The sequence below is a fragment of the Suncus etruscus genome, chromosome 14, assembly GCF_024139225.1.
Source record: "Suncus etruscus isolate mSunEtr1 chromosome 14, mSunEtr1.pri.cur, whole genome shotgun sequence".
Classification (NCBI taxonomy): domain Eukaryota; kingdom Metazoa; phylum Chordata; class Mammalia; order Eulipotyphla; family Soricidae; genus Suncus; species Suncus etruscus.
Window position 1 is genome coordinate 48120727 of NC_064861.1, and position 17825 is coordinate 48138551.

The 17825-nt window shown below is 38.9% G+C and overlaps 1 protein-coding gene across 2 annotated transcripts in view; it reads left to right on the forward strand.

Moving 5' to 3' along the window:
* The window catches only part of FTO (FTO alpha-ketoglutarate dependent dioxygenase), a 428549-nt gene that overhangs the window by 200998 nt on the left and 209726 nt on the right, over window positions 1–17825 (forward strand). For both annotated transcript variants that reach the window (XM_049786073.1, XM_049786074.1), the window contains one exon: window positions 6508–6627. In XM_049786073.1, coding sequence (XP_049642030.1) covers window positions 6508–6627 — 120 coding nt within the window. The remainder of the gene's footprint in view (window positions 1–6507; window positions 6628–17825) is intronic.

A 17825-nucleotide genomic window follows, 5' to 3' on the forward strand; every position in this document is an offset into this window, starting at 1 on the left:
GTCTTAAAAGCCTTACAATTTTAGAAGTCAAGCAAGCAGATGGGTTGGTCTCTAATATGCATGAGGGTGTTATTCCCCCTGGTTCTTTTTTCTTTGCTTTTTATGAGACTAATGTTGCCTCATTATCAGTGGATGGGGAAAATGTATAAAATCACCCTGTTCATTTAACAGTTGAGTATTTCCTTCCAAATCCATATCCAGAAAGTTTCTGACTATTTCTGACATTGTACATATTAGAGAAGTGTGGAAGCGATATATCAGAAACTTTGGCTTTTTGAGACTTGGCCATGGTTGAATGAAGAAGAGTTCTACAATCTAAACAGTGTGCATGCCAATCTTCTGCATTCTTCCAGTCCTTGATTCTTCAAGGTCATCTCCTTACACTAAGAATTAATTCCAGGTCTGAGGAGATGGAATGGGCCAAAGAAAGGAAAGTGTGCTTTGCATGCAGGAGTCTTAGATTAGGTCCTTGACACTATATGGTGCCCCAAACACTGCTGAGAGTGAGCCCCAATAGTGAGCTGGGAGTAGTCCATCAGTACTTGCAGTTGTGGCCCCAGAATCAAAAAATGAAATGAATTAATTCTGTGTTAGAACATACTGTTGAAGCTTTTCTTATGCTATTCAAGTTGACCTAGGATTGGATACTTGCATGTTCATTCTAACTGTGCTCTATTGTATGATGAAAGCATAGGTGTTTGTAATAGTCCCCCTCGTTCTTCTTGAGTCCTTTGCTTTTTTAAATCCATGTACCCTTTCTGGACAAATCCTAGGATCAACTCCTTGGTTTGATGTGCTGCAAAGCTCTTTGGCTCTGTGGATTTAGAAGTGGATTCTTTTCCTTATCTTAAATGCTTTCTTAACTGAACAATTTGGGAACTTTTAGGGATTGCACTAAGACCTAGAGATTTTTACCCTTAATTTAAGTTGCTTTGAAAAAGCTTTTTGCTCACTTATAAATTGGATCATTCTCTGTATTATTAGTCCCATTTTCCTTTTAAAAAACATTAAAATGGGAAATTCAGCCTTTTCACTTAGGAAACTTCCCCCAAATGAGAATTGTGTTTAGTAGTGGAATTTGGTTCTGTTTTTCCTTGCCACTCTGGCATCTTCCCTCATCAAAAGCGTCTTTATAAAGTCGTCTAAGGTTCTTTGCAGATTGGTCCTTAACATCTCTCCCTGCTCTAATAAGTCACATCACTCTTTCCCTGTGAATTGACGTATTTCACCTGTTACTGTGAGACATTAGCCCTAATGGTATTTTTCATTTATCTTCAAGGAAACAACGTGAACTGAGCAACTTGGTAAAAGAAAAGTAGATGACAGTTGCTTATCTGTTTCTGATGGGGATGGGCCACAGCTGTACAATGATGCAGTAGCTCAGAAACAGGAGTCTTAAGTTTTACTCCCCAGTACCAAAGTGGACAAATTTGGACAAAGTAGACAGAACTTCTTTCTATTAGGACTTATTTTAGACATTTCTAGGAGATTATTTTTACCCTCACTCTCATTCCCTGCTGCCCCTGCAGAGCTTACACAGGTTAGTTAAGAGGGTTATAAAGATGGTTTTCTGATTACCAGCTATTACCCCTGAGCCTGCCAGGAATGATCCCTGAGTGCAGAGCCAGGAGTAACTCTTAAATACTGCTGGATATGGCCCCAAACTAAAACAAAAAAATAATTTTATGAGAGTTAACTACTACTTTGTCAGTGGGAGAAGTGGTGAGGATGCCATTTGATTAAAATCCTACAATAATTTTACCTACTAATTTAAAAAGAAAAAAGTAAGATATTGACTGGAGAATTAGTACACTCAGTAAGCCAATTGCCTTTTACATGACATACCTGGGTTTGATCCTGAATACTGCCAAACCTAAAAGAAAAGCAGAGAATGAAGGAGGGAAGAAGAGAGGGAGGGAATGAATGAGAGAGGGGAGGAAGGCAGAGAGGAAAGGAAGAAGGGAAGAATCAAGGGAGGGAGGGAAGGAGGGAGGGAGAAAGGGAGGGAAGGAGGGAGGAAGGAAGGAAGGAAGGAAGGAAGGAAGGAAGGAAGGAAGGAAGGAAGGAAGGAAGGAGGAAGGAATTAAATTGAATTAAACACATACCAATGAATTTGATGCCACAAAGATCATCTCTTGGGCAACTCATGAATGACTCTGTTGGAGTTAGTCCTCATTGTTGAAATTTTCAAACCCAGAAGTGGTGTTTATGAAGTGGTTGAATGCAAAAACTGCTCAGAAAATATCCTGAGACAGATTCTTATGGACAATTAATTCTTGTGACCCTGCCGGTCTTTTAACAAGTGCTTGCCATAGAGCAAGATATTCATCATTAACCCATTTAATCCTTTCCATGAATCTCTGTGGTTTTTATGCAGTTATCCTTATTTTACTAATGACAATAGCTAGTCAGATGGAACTCAGTTTAAACCTGTCTCCAGAGCACTTATTTTTAACTAAAACACTATCTGCATCAAGAGGTGAATGGGCCTCAGAGAGGGCGAATGAAATCATTACTTATTCAAGGATACAGGGAACATTTCTTTGCACTCTTACCTGATAGTGAAGGCTGCAGGGATGCCCCTCTTCTGACTTCCGAGTTTGAATTTGCTGAGCTCCAGACATTTGTGTCTTCAGGTAGGTTGAGCTTGCTAGTTATGTATCGTAATCCAGTTTATTTCCTGGGGCACCACAATTGCCAAAGATTATATGATTTACTTCTATTGATGGAAATAACCAACTCACAGATAGTAAAACTCCCCCAAAATCTTTTCAACTCCCATTAGTAGAGCTTGATACCTTGCTGACAGGTTGTTCTTATAGTGTAAACAAATTTTAAGTGGAACTTACTGAAAAGAACTTCTTTTTTTTTCTTATAGTAAATCAAGTCGTGAAACCTGTACCGTCATAGAAGTTGAACTTGACTTGTATTCATTGTCCTTTCAAAGCAGTCAAGTTTACTTCTCTTAACCACTGTCTTTTAATACCACAGATAAAGTTTAGTGACTATTGTCTTAATATTGTAGACATTCCTTTTATTATTATATTTTATTTAAACAGCTTTAACTGAAATCAGTTCTACATATCAAACAAACATTTAGTTAATGTAAACTAAAACCTTTTCATACAACCTGCTGTTCTCAGGTTAGCTATTCAAGCCATTTTCACCATTGTTAAATCTTCACAAGTTGCTTTTGTTTGCCTCATGAAAGTTCAATATGGATAAACAAACAAAAAAGAATTCTTTGTCGTAACAGGTGATGATTATAATAGCTTTGTGTCTGTATATGAAACGCGATTACCTTAGCGAAGTCAGTTGATCCAAAATTAAGCCATGAAAGCTCGGCATTTTGCCCCCACCCAACCCCTCTTCTCTTTGTTGCTGTTTTGGGGATGACCTGGGTCACCAGTGCCCAACTGCTGTGCTTACTAAGGCTGACATACTTTAGTAGTGGTGCTTATAGGTGTGCTCACTGGGGGCCGCCCTCATTTACCTGTGCTGTTCAATCGCACTTTGGCTGTAGTGGTCACTGGGAACTGCTCTGGGGCTCACACACTGCTGGGGCTCACACACTGGCACACTCCTGACTCACATATTTTTTTTAAGTCACAGTTGCTTGCAAGGACTAGTTGACTTCAATCTTGACACAGGCTCTCATCTGAATTGTTCACTAGAGATCACCGACCACAGTGTGGTACCAAAAGTTGCAGTCAGCAGAGCCACCATGAAATGTGGCGGTATGGGATCCATTTTATCACTTCTTGCTTACATAGCAGGTGCTTTCTTAGTCACATCAAGAGATGAGATAGCCCTTGAGCCTCAAACCTTGACATTTTTATGAAGGGCAGAGGAAATTAATGAAATGATACTGTGAAGGGAAATTTTGATTTTCAAGTTGAAGATGATTGGTCTAGACATGAACAGTAGATAGGAAACTTTCTTTCACCTCAAAGCTTTACTCAACTTCTCATAAACATACTTAGAAACCATCTTATAAACTTCAAGTGCAAGGGATTGAAAATGTAACCTGAATTGCAAGGCATAGAAAGACTTCAAATATAGATTGATCAAACATCAATTTATGTCACCAGGAATAGTTAATTGTTTTAATTATAACACTGTAATTTACAAAGTTGTTCATAATACAGTTGTTTCAGGCATTCAGTATTCCAACACCCAACACCAATCCCACCACCAGTATAACCTTCCCTTCACCAGTGTCCCTAGTTTCCCTGCGCCCCTCCAAGCCTGCCTATTTACAGACACACACAAATTTACCTAGTAATTCTTGTTACAACAATAAGGCAAATGGAATTACCAAAAAAAACAGTTCAATAAAATTTAATTTGTGATCATTGTTATATCATAATGGTGTTACTAAGGTCTTTGAGGATTTACTGAGCTGATTGGTTCCGGTTAAGTCTTCTGTGTTATTATTTTTACTCATTATGCTTGGTGGTCTTTTGTTAAACTTTCCTTTCAAATTTGCTGTACTTCTACTGAGCTGTTGATACTGTGAAATTTTGATCTGACTATATATTCCAGGAGCTTTAGAGCTTGGAAGCTTGAGGAGGTTCAAGTGTGGAACTGGGTCATTTCTATGTCAGGGTATGTCAGGTATGACTGTGGGCTACAGGGCCTTCAGGCACAAAGGATAATCTTCTGGAACCACTCCAAGAAGGCTCCAGAGTTCTTAATCCAGACATATCTTCCTGAGATGATTCAGTGGCATTGAGTTCTTTTCAAGATTACTTGTGGAGCTGGGTCAATAGATGTTGGGTGTTGGGGACCAGATTTTTATCTTTTTATTGTATGGCTACATTCTGCAATGTTGCCTTTGTTCTTTCCATAAATGGCAAAATCGATACAGAATCTTCCTACATCTTCTGACTACTTCATGACTTACTCTGAATATTGCCTATTCCCTGCAGGCCCAGCTGGAAAAATGTGGTGGCTGATTGGTTCTGACTTAGGTTTCATATTTTCCTCTAGTATTGAAGCTGGAACTCTACTTCATGGGTTGAGATAGGGCAAGAGGGTGGATTATCAAATAAAGAAAGCCATTGTGCGGGAATTAAAAGAGGTTCATTAAGGAGACAAGTTATATTTTACCAGAGTAGGTATTGTAGGAAGGAAAAGTATTTTTCTGGCTCTTTTATATGGTTTTTGGACCACAACAGCAGTGTTCAGTACTTATTCCTGTCTCTGAAATCAGGAATTACTCCTTGCTGTGCTCAGTATGCTAGAGTTCAAACTCAGGGTGGCCCATGCAAGGCCCTATCCTCCCTCCCCTTTTGTACTGTCAGCCTGGCCCCTCCTATCCTGTTCTCTGTATTTACTCTTTTTTCTTGAGTTGAAATTGCATTTAAATGACCTTGTAAACCCATTGTATTCTTCCATCATCTCTTTTATATCACTTAGTTACATAGATGGAAATTATCAACAGATTTTTCTGATTCACGTATATTAACATAAAATTGATATATTTCACAATACACATATTTTACTCTAGGTTTTAGTCTTTAAGTGATGCTTAACTTAACAAAGTACATTTTCTTTGCAGGCGGTTGTGTATGCGTTAGCATCTCAGTCTTTTTTGTTGATTGGCACAGAGATTCCTCATTTCTAGCTACTAAATATGACTGACAACACTCCATGGGGTTGTCTTATTGAAAGGACTTCAGCTTTATGACCACTTATTTCTTGGCTTTACAGAAATACTCTGGAGATTCCGGTTTATGGAACTGGTTAGGCCAAACTTTTCTCACCCTGTGGCTGTTAAGTTACAGAAATACTCTGGAGATTCCGGTTTATGGAACTGGTTAGGCCAAACTTTTCTCACCCTGTGGCTGTTAAGTTACAGGGGCAGATTCAAGTGATGAAATTTATTGTTCATGATTGTCCTAAGAGCTTTGTCGTTAGGACGATTGCACTCATTTTTAGGATATTAAATAATAATAGATTAATAATATTAAGAGAAATAGAGACAAAGGTCAGGAGAACTGGTTTATGGTAGGAAGATTGTCAAGATTGTCACAAAGAGTGGGAGAGTGCAATTAGGGTAGAGAAAGGACCACTATCAAAATGATAGTTGGAAATTAACACTGTGAATAAGAACTGGTTGCCGAAGGGAGGTAAAGTGTTAGGCATGAACCCTTGAGTAACAGTATTGCGAAGCCAGTGTCTAAAAAGAAAAAAGAAGAGGGTATATGTGTGTGTATGTGCGGATGTATATATAATGAGAAAGAGAGAGAGCAAGGGCAGGAGGAAGGGTTCAAGGGAAACTGGGGACATTGGTAGCAGGAAATGAACACTGGTGAAGCGATGGGTCTTGGACATTATATATTTTAAATTCAATCATGAACAACTTTGTAACTATCTCACAGTGACTCAATTAAAATATGTTTAAAAAATTATAATCCTTAAATAAAAGCCCCCCTCCCAACCAAAACAAAACAAAAAGAGCTTTAAAACAAAAACAAAGAGCTTTGTCTTTATGGTCCACAGGTGGAGTTTGAGTGGCTGAGACAGTTTTGGTTTCAAGGCAATCGGTATACTAAGTGTACTGAGTGGTGGTGTCAACCTATAGCTCAATTAGAGGACATGTGGAAGAAGATGGAAGGTGTGGTGAGTATCTGGGGCCTCATTTTCTTGCCTGTTATACTATAGAAATCCCTACTGGGTGGTTTGCATAGAAAAATATATATTCAATTATTATAAATGATTTGATCAGTTACTCCTGGTCAGGTAGTTGGAGCAGCCAAAATTTTGTCAGCATAACCTTAGTTTGGTGCAAAGAATATTTATTGAGTATTTTCTTACACAGCAGAGACTTGTTCTTATGCTGGAAAATGACAATGAGGGGAAGTAATACAAAAACTACCTGAAAAGTCAATTGCATTTTCTTACACATTATTCTAAAAGATTTCCTTGTCTTAACTTTTAAAATTCTTACAGCACGGGCCGGAGAGATAGCATGGAGGTAAGGCATTTGCCATGCATGCAGAAGGATGGTGGTTCAAATCCCAGCATCCCATATGGTCCCCTGAGCCTGCCAGGAGCGATTTCTGAGCATAGAGCCAGGAGTAACCCCTGAGTGCTGCTGGGTGTGACCCAAAAAAACAAAAACAAAAAAAGTCTTACAGCAGTACCATACTAGGAGATATGGAACCTAGAGCCTTAATTCATAGATGTGCAATTCAAAGCATAGAAAAATTAATTGCTTCTTCAAGGTGGTCACAGACTAAGTGACAAGACAAGATGACTAAATGTGGACTTCTGGAACTGGGACATTGCAAAACAGTAAATGTCATTTTGGGGATTTGGGACAGGAAAAAATTGGTCAGATAGGACAGTTGGGGAGAAGCATAAGGCTCCAGGAACTTTTGAAAGAAGATCAAAAGTAGGAAAGAACAAGGAATTCAGGGTATGTAATAAGTACAGAATGTGGCTAGGAGGCAAGTTGAGGTCACTTGGAAGTGATGGATTCATTCTTAAATAATAGAAATAGTAGCAACACCTTAGTCTTTACTGATCCATATACTATTCTAAATGTTTAATGAATGCTTTCTTGAATTTTTATAACATAGGTATTCTTTAACTCAATTGACAAACAAGGAGATTAAGCACTATGTATCTACCTAACTTTTTCAAGGTTACACAAAAACTTGGGTGAATGGGGATTTCAACTCACAAAGCTTTACCCATGGTTATGTCCTTCTCCACCTCCCTTTTCTCCTCTAAATAGTTGGATTTGGAATGCAGTGGAAAAGTGATAAAAGCCTGCTAAACTCTAGAGATAGTCCTACTCTGTTGACTTTTAAATGTTCTGGAAGTAGGAAACAAATTCTGCAAAGATGAGGAGCTACTGCTAATCTTCATCATAAAGAAAATATCTATCCTTGGACAACCCATTTGAAAGCCTGATTTGCTTTGCACACCTTCCTGAGATCTTTAACCCAGGCTTTTTTGTGGACACATGTCAGGTGACTAAAAGTGGAAATATCTTCAATTCATTAATAGTATCTCTCTCTCTCTCTCTCTCTCTCTCTCTCTCTCTCTCTCTCTCTCTCTCTCTCTCTCACACACACACACACACACACACAGATTTTGCCAAACACACACACACACACACACACACACACACACACACACACACACACAAAGATTTTGCCAAAGATCTGAGTCAATGCAAAACTGAGCTCTGCAATAGAATTGGAGAAAATGATCAGTTCTTAGTTCTGTTTCTGAAATGAGTCTGTGTGGAATATGCTGTTTTTTTTTTTTATGGGATATATATAGAGGGAGCCTTAGCTTCAGGGTCCTGTGTAATTGCTGCACAATTCTGGTTTTGTTTATTTACATACTGAGGTAGAAATCTTTTACTTACTAAGGTAATATATTGACTCTAGGATTGTAATTAGAGTTGAAAAACAAGAAAATAAAAAATATTTTTTTAAGAAAAAGGAGGAACTGGAGTGATGGTGCAAGCAGTAAGGCGTCTGCCTTTCCTGCGCTAGCCTAGGACAAATCTTGGTTCGATTCCCCAGCATCCCATATGGTCCCCTGAGCACATAGCCAGGAGTAACCCCTGAACATCACCAGGAGTGGCCCAAAAACCAAAAAAAAAAATAAAATAAAATAAAGAGGAATTGCTTTTGTCCAAAATTATTTGTTGTTACTTTTTTTCAAGTGATGTATTTGGTAATGGTGAATTTGTTGGTGGAGCTCATGGTGAATTTATTAAAAATATTTAGTCTAAGGAGATAATACAGGGAAAACCATTGTGAAGGCATAAAAATTGATACACAGGATCTAGCCATCATTTGAGATTAACTCTTTGTTTTTATTAACCTCTTAAAGTCTACTGCTTCATTATGTAATAAATAATAATTATAATTAATCTAATAAAATATCTCTTATTTAAAAAATTTTTTGTTTAGAGGGAATATCTTCTATTGACTTTATAACTCTTACGTAAGAAATACTAAAAGGAAGAGCAATCTTGGGAATTCTCCAACGCTCTGTCCCTTGCCTTTGGTGTGGCATTACTAAGTGTATTGAGTGAAATCAATGGCTCCAGTGTCTGCTCAGCAAGCCTCAAGATGATCATTATCGGCACGAGTGCAGGTTTGGGCCAAGATAAAAGGGATATTCCTTCTAAATTAAACTTAAGCATTGCTTCAGGTCTTTTTAAATGACTTTTAACAAATTCATAATAACTTCATGTTGTGATTGGAAGAGACAGAGAGAATAGTCACTGGCAGTTAGTGCTGTGCCATCTGGTATTTGTGTACTTGGGTGGAACTGGCACTAGCTGCTTCAATTCTTGCTTTGTACCAGTTCACATTGCATGTTTTTCAGTGACCAGCAGTAGGGGGCAATGTTGAGCTGCCAGTTGGAGCTACCCACGGTTTTCTTTCAGGAAAAATGCATACAAATGTACCATTAGCTATCAAGAATTATCCCTGTTGCTTCAAGTTAGCTATAATCTCCAAGATTCCATAACACAGGAAATAAGTTGTGGGTTAACAAATTCAACAGCAATTTAACATAAAAAGTGCAGTGTTTAGTGCACATTTGTATTCTATAGAATTAGGCTAATCCAAAAGGCATTTTCTGGATCTACCCACATTGCTTCTAGGAAATATATTACTCAAAAATTATTATAATTCTAGACAAATTACTCTTCTTTATCTCTATGCTTTTATTTTTGAATTATAAAATAATGTACTTGGTACTGTGGAAAGACTTTTCTAATTAATGTACTTTGCCTGTACTGCAACATACCATCGATTTTTTTTTTTTTTTTGGTGAGAAAATAAAAGGGAAAAAACCTGAGGCGATATGTACATTACTTTTCACCTTTTGCTTATGAGTAAAGCACCCTTTGACAGCCCTCGTACCCAGGAAGAAACTTGTGTTGTAATTTCTCTCTGTCTGTTCTTTTTTTTTTCTCCTTCACTTTGTGGTTGGAAGGTGTAGTCCCAGGTAGGATATAGCAGAAGAATGGAAAATGAGCTTTGAAATCACTTTTCTTCCATTAATGGTAATTGCTTCACATGTCATAACCAGTCATATATTTCAAAAGTTTAGTCAGCTGTCTCTGAAACTCCCCCAGCTGCTGTTTCCCATGCCCTGTTCCAGCAAGCACCATTTTTATCACACAGTTTATTCTTGCCATTTCTCTCCCTGAGGATAGTTTTACTCTATACATGCTCTTGTGATGTAAATGTTAAACCTTATATTTGAATGACATTCTGATAAAATATCACATTTTCCCTGAATATTACCTCATGAATTCATGAGCCATTAAGCCCAAAGCAACATAACCCTTTCTTAGAACCCTGGAATTTTACTCTGCCTTTCTTTCTCCCTCCACCTACTCCTCACCCTCCCTTCATCTCTGCCTTCTATTCAGGAAAGTATTTATAACACTATAACACTGTTCAAATATTTGTACAGTATTTTGTTTTATTTTCTTAAAAACCACCCCACATCTGAGATTAGCATATCATAAGGAGACTCTTCAGGGTAAGAAAGAGTTACCATTTGAAAGAAACCATGCAATCTTTGCTTTCTGGGTAAAGAAAATATGAAAAGCTGAAATCTCCTGTGAGAGGAGGAAGTCTTGCTGCAGCCGGAGATTCAATGGATAGGCCATTTGTCTCTCAGGGTCTGGTATCATGCTTTGCAAAACTGACATTTATTTTAACTATAAAAATGTTTAAACACCATCAACTTTGTGGGTGATATCTCAAAGAATGCTAGGTGTGCTGTCCTCTAAATTGGTGACACTTATTTATTCATTTCCTTTAAAAAAAAAAAAAAACAAGGTCAGTTTGTAATTCAGTGAAGGTTTCTAGAATGGTTTCCAGAGTAAATATTTTCAGAAGAACTGCGTGATTTATTTTTTGGAGGGAAATTTCTTCCTGCTTTCTCCCCCCTACACCTTACTTCTTTTTTCAGAGGCTAGAAGAGTATGTGTCTTGCCTTGTGGTTGTTTTGAAATGCATTTCCTGCCTTGACAGTTCCTGGTGTTAGGATAGCATACATGTTGATATGGCAGTTGGCCTTAATAACCTTTAGTGACTTCAGTGGGACAGATCCAAATCGGGATTATTTTAATATATCCCTTTTTTAAGGCTGTAAAAAAACACAACATGTAATAATTATGTTAGGGAAGCCAAGAGACTACTTTTAATTTTATACATTTATGTTAAAATTTGGCACTGGGGAGCAGAGAGAGGAGCAGAGGTTATAGGTGTTTTAATTCGTACTATGACCAGTGTCTTATTCTGATTTGAAGAGGGAAGTGTACTTAAGAGAGTAAAGGTGGGGTTCTGCACAAGCTGGTCGTAATAGTCTCATTTTGAGAGGAGCCCTGCCCTCCATGTCAATCGTGGCTTGTGTAAATCATCTCAGAGCGTCTCCTGCCAGGGAACTGTCCCCTGCTCTCAGCTTGAGCCTGCCTAGTGGAAGGTACACAAGGTGGGATGATGGAAATGAGGTGCAGTTTGTTTGCTTTTAGAGAGATTAATGAAGCTATCATCGGCCCAGGCTTCAGATTAAATTCTTTGTAAGTGAATGGAAGAACAAAGTTGCCTTTTTCACAGATTGAAATATGTACTGAATCTCCTGGTATTTATCATGATATTATGGTTCAATTAACTAAGTCCATTTCAGACTTTCTTCTAGGATGAAAGGTTTGGGGTGTGTCAGGGAATAAGGTAGGATAAATGTAAATAGGGATTTTTTTTTAATTCCTTCTAATGGTGGCCACCAGCTTACATATGTGTGTGTTTCTATGTTCATTATGTTAGTAATAATGTATATATTAAATCACTCCTGCAACTTAAACTTGTTGATATTATTCAGAGTTATTAGCATTTCTGATCTAAATGTCAAGTCTAGTTCAGTTATTTAGGTTTGGTATAAGCTGTCTAGGGGTTTTAAGTTAAAATTTAGATTTCCTTCTCTCTTTTTTAGTACTGGTATAGTATTGAATGACTTAGAAAAGCAGAAATCCAAGGCAGAAAAATAGTCACACACATTTAATAATTCAAATACTGCAATAGGTACAGGGCCACTGAATTTGGAGTCCTATGCTTAGCTTTGGAAATTTGGAAAGAGGGAGGGAAAGTCATTTTTTGCTTAGGGGACATAAAATCCTTGGTTCATGTATTTAAAAAATCATCCTCAATGTGGCCATTGAAAGTTAGTTCTTTATGTTCGTCTCTCCGTTGGCTCCAGCAAGAGTTAAATTACAGGGAGGTATTTGTGGGGGGCCAGCTTAGCAGTGAGTTTCTGTCAACTCTTGATTCTTTCTTTGATTGCCTTCTGAATTTCTACCGAGTTTTCTCATTTTTCCCTTAGTTGTCACAGACTTAGTAATGAATTGGGGAAGAAAAAAAAAGTGTTGTATATCCTGTCTTTTTTGGGAAAAGATTTACAATTCCAAGAGAATTCAGGCTTAAGCCTCAGAAGCAGAATGTGCATTGAAAGCACAAAGGACTATGTTTATGATTCTCTTTGAAGTGTTTTTGCAACTGGATAAGGAAAATTTTAGAAACCGTCTGATAGTGTTCAGGGTAAATACTTAAACCCCTTTAGAGAATTTCACACACAGATACTGTGCAGCAGAAAAAAGGGATACTTATGTTTCTTAAAGCTGCTACAGCCTACAGCTTTGTACTTAAAGACAGAGGTGTTGAATAGAATTCTACTGAGGATACATCCAGTGACAATATCTCCAGGAACATCAGAGCAAGCCAGTGGGTAGGACTTTCTGTTTTTTAACCCTTAACATGCGCTTTGTCAGGACTGAGCTTTTTTGGTACCAAGTGCTAGGATGTGCCTGCTACATCTCAAGAATGTTAAGAAGGTCGTCCCAAGTGACCAAGTGCTCTCCACACAAAAAAAGGGGCGAGGCTGAAAAATGGAGAGATGGTAAGCAGTGAGAAGCATTGGGAAATTCCAAGTGAATTTCAGGCCATGTCTCAACTCTTGATAGTGTGCGGAGAGAAAAAAATTGGAACCAACAACCAAGGTTTCGAGCTTAGCCTTTGTTTTATAGGCTTCAGCTAAATTTTGCTGGCCTTTGTTAAAAATCTTCATCTTTTCTCTCTCTCTCTCTGTCTCTCTGTCTCTCTGTCTCTCTGTCTCTCTGTCTCTCTCTCTCTCTCTCTCTCTCTCTCTCTCTCTCTCTCTCTCTCTCTCCTTCCCTTCCTCCCTCCCTTCTTACATTTCTATTGTTTTAAATAATTTTGACTACCCTCGAATTCAGATTGATGGGAAGGTGTGAGGCTCTGTACTTTTCCTTGGGGTGCTATTGCAGCCTTGCCTGCTAGAATTTATTTTAGATTGCTGTGACTAACAGACCATTATAGCATTTCAGATGTGAATTCAGAAACCCTGGTGCCAGACTGGGGTGTCAGGAATTTCCATTTTTCCAAGGGAAGATATGGCATGAAACAACAAATGTGTACTTTATTTCCTCTAGTGGTTTTCTTTGGGGGAGAGGATGGAGGTGGAGAGTGAACATTAAATTAAGCTCTGGTCTATAATCTGTCTTTTGATATATTAGAAACATTTTAGAAGATTCTCAGTTGAGAAGAATTAACTTACAGCTTTTTAAAAATGTACGATTTTGGACTAAGGAAAGGACACAGTGGACTCAGTTCATTCTTGCACACAGAAGACACAAGTTTGCGCCCTAGCACAACATATTTGAGCCCCAAACACCCACCATCTAGGAACACTGAGCTGAAGTAACTGCTGGAGCACTGAGCTAGGGCTAGCCCCTGAAAATTTCCAGGTGTGGCACAAACATGTATAGTTTTGAAAGGGAAGCAAGACTTCCAAAAAATGCATATCTTTATTGGGGCTATTAATCAAGATTTTAGGTCATTTTTTCCCCTCAGTTTGATTTCTGAATAGCCCCTACCTAAAACTTAATATCTTTGGAAAAATGGGGTAAAGTAAAAAAGCAACTGCACAAGCATACAGGGCCCCTCACCAGTAGTGATTTCAGAAGGAAGGATCAAAGTCCTCAGTTCCAAGATCCTTCCATACAGACCATTTGACCATTTTCCTCAGGACACCACTCTGCTCTCTGAGGTTTATCTCTAGACTGGAGGGAAGCCTTGGAGCCAGAGATCCACAAGAAGTTGGCACTCAGTTCTACTCTAGTAACACTTTACACCACTGTAGGCTAAGTACTATGGAGAATGGACTTGCTTTTTGTTATTGTTTTAGTGGTAGTGATAGTGTTTTTTTTCTGAGGGGATTTAAGCCCCACCCTGTATTGTTCAGGAGCTGCTCTTGGCTCTGTGCTCTGAGCTTCAATCAAAGACAAACACCTGGGCCCGGAGGGATAGCACAGCGGTGTTTGCCTTGCAAGCAGCTGATCCAGGACCTAAGGTGGTTGGTTCGAATCCAGGTGTCCCATATGGTCCCCCATGCCTGCCAGGAGCTATTTCTGAGCAGACAGCCAGGAGTAACCCCTGAGCATCGCCGGGTGTGGCCCAAAAACCAAAAAAAAAAAAAAAGACAAACACCTTAACCTCTGTTCAATCTCCCCAGCCTTGGAATCTTTCCACATTTTGCACAAATGTGTCTGGAGAAATGTACTCCAAGTGCCAAAAGCTGACTTGTGTGAGAGTGCTGGGAGCAAGTGCATCGAGGGACCATGACTTTGTCCCATTCTCTTGTCTATTGACCTCTGTGAGAGAAGCAGAGGAAATGGAAGTATATCACCTTTTCAGTATTCCTGAAAGAGTTTCAGTATCATTTGTGAAGAATATTTTTAGCATCTTTCCTACCACATAAATTATGGGGCTTTTGTTGTTGTTGTTATTATTGTTGTTTGTTTGATATTTTCTTATCATAAACTCAGCCCATCTTTAATCAGCTGCATCTGTAAAATTTTCCTGGCTGTGAATAAAAATTTTCTCAATGAATCTTCAACTTGTTTTTTGACTGACTGGTTAAATTAACCTTCAAATACAAAGCCACATTATTCAGGCAATATTCAAAATTAATTTTCAGTGTTTTAAACATACCTGCTTTGGTTATAAAGGCTTGGAACAGGTGGTAGTTTGATAATAACATCCCCTTATTAACTATTATTAATTTAAGTGAACAATTATGAAATTGCCAGAATTATGCATCAGACCTACTCTAGCAGATGTTGGGGGAGTAAGAGGACTTGTATCTTATTTTATGTCATAAAGTTTTCATGAGTTAACAGTGAATTTTTTTAGCAGATTGAAATGAGCATATGCCAGTGTCTTATCACAAATTAATATTTTCTTGGTATCGAGATCTCATGTTTGAGTCCCTGAAATAGTAGAGAGAGGATGGCTACTGTTAGACATCTGTTAGAAGGCCCTCAGTTCCATATTTCAGAAAGCACACTCTCTGTTCTCATAGCCTACCACACTTCCTTCCTATGTTACACAGCTCAGTCAGGTACCTAGCCTAAAAACCTGGGAACATTCTCCTGTTGGATCAGCAAAGCCAATTAACTGTATTCTCAGTCTGCGTCCTCTTCTGGCTGTTCTTCCCCATCCATCCTGCCACTGCCTTGCCAAGAGCCAATTTCCTTTGTTGAAAGATCAGCCCCAAAACTTTTTCTCTCTATTCTACCTTTTTTGAGGGTTCTTTAAAATATATATGAAAGTGAATGTTTATTCCACTTTGCTGGCCCAAATATGCATGTATGTGTTCAACACTTGCTGACAGTGGCCTCATGCCCTGTGGGATCTCCCCTAGCCTCCTCATTACCACCCCCAAACACCTACTCCATCTCTTCCCCTTTGGCCCTTTTTCACTAGCTTTCTTACAGTCTTTTTTTTTGTTGTTGTTGTTGTTATTTTTTTAGGGCCACAAGCTAGAGGTTGTGCTTAAGGGTTATATCCTGCTTAGCCTTAGCTGCTTTAGGGTAACCAGGTATCTAGTTAGGCCTACTGAATGCAATTGATTTTAGTCATCTTTCTTTCTTTCCCCGGCATTAAAACAGTGATACATAGCAGCATGTTGGTTTAAGGTATCCAGCTCTTAACAAGCAGAGCAGGAAGCTGAGTGATGCCAGCAGTGTAGCCTTGCACCTGTGCTTGCAGAAGGTTCCCCTCATTTCTTTTAACCCTGGACATTTTCCCTGAAACATTAGCTCCTGGGCCCTCCCCTGGTAATTCATGGCCAACTGGGCAGGCAGGTCAGTGCAAGGCCCTGAGGATATGGTGCCATCTTTGACTGGTGGTGCTGGAAACTACCTGATTCATTCCAGCAGTACTTGTGGACCTCCATAGCTACTCCCAGAGATGTTTGGGGGACCAGGTGGTACTGAAGGTCAAACTAGGGTCAGCTGCATATGCCTTGACCCTTGAGTTGTCTCTCCTACCCTCCTTACATTATTTTTCTTTTTAAGGAAGTATAATGCTTACAAAAACATTTCAAAACATCCTTAGATTAAAAAACATTAATATCAAGAACTCAGAACATATGAGAATGTCTTGTTTTATACTGTTGTCAGACACATCTAGAAGGTTGAGCCAGCACTGGCAAATATCATATGCAAATATAAAAACATTTTTAATATATTTTGTCTGAGGCTACACCCAGCAATGCTCAGGGTTTACGCCTGCTTCTGTGCTCAGGAATTATTCCTGGTGATGCTCAGAATACCATATGTGGTGCCAGGAATCAAACCCAAGTTGACTGCATGCAAGGCAGTTGCCTAAACCATGGTTCTATTACCAAAATGTAATTTTTCCCTTGAGTAGTAAGGGTGCTAAGACTTAAAAATTTTGGGGGGGGGGGGTCACACCCGGTATTGCTCAGGGGTTACTCCTGGCTCTAGGCTCATAAATCACTCCTGGCAGGCTCAGGGGACCATATGGGATGCTGGGATTTGAACCACCAACCTTCTGCATGCAAGGCAAGCGCCTTACTTCCATTCTATCTCTCCGGCCCCTAAAACTTAAAAATTGTATGTTCTCTCTCTCTCTCTCTCTCTCTCTCTCTCTCTCTCTCTCTCTCTCTTCTTTTTCCTTTTTTTTTTCTTTTTTGGCATCCTTCACAATCGATTGTCTTATGCATGAGAAAGTTATAAGAGCAGAATTGTCATAAAATTAAATGAGTTCTCTGTCAAAGTATGGCTTTTTATTACTGATTTCAGGATTATATAGGGAATGCAGTATATACTGGACAGATTTTGGGCACAGCACTAGAGAAGTCTCTGAAGAGTAAACTGACTTCCACTAGACAAGCTGAAAACTGATTAAAATATTTATCGTCCTTTGGGTATGCAATAGCTTTTGATGAGGGAAGCCATATTAATATTCATCTTTGCTTCTTATCTACACTTCAGACAGTTCCAAGGCAAGGATGTTCAGATGACCAGTTTTCTTTCCTCACCAGAAGTCCTTGAGACCCAAGTACATCTTGGAACCAAGAAAGGCCTTGTGATGTGATTAAGCTTTCCACAGGGGATGCTGGGTTAGACCTGGAGAGACCTTTGCACTGGAAAGCCTGGAAGGATTATCACCATCTCCTAAGAAGCCTTATGCGGCAACTAAGGGAAAAATTTGATCATCATTTAGGAAGCCACAGAACTGATTTTGCTTTTTGATTCTCTGAGCCAGAGTTGGTTCTTTGGATAAAACAAGAGTTCTAAAACTTCCAAGAGATTCAAGGTGAATACCATTGTGCCCGGAAGAGTCCTCTCCCTTCTCCTGTCTTCCTCTGTAGTTGTAAAGGAAGGAGAAAGGTCATAGAGGTTTTAAGAAATGGTGGGATTCACAAAATTGAGAATTGAGAAAGCT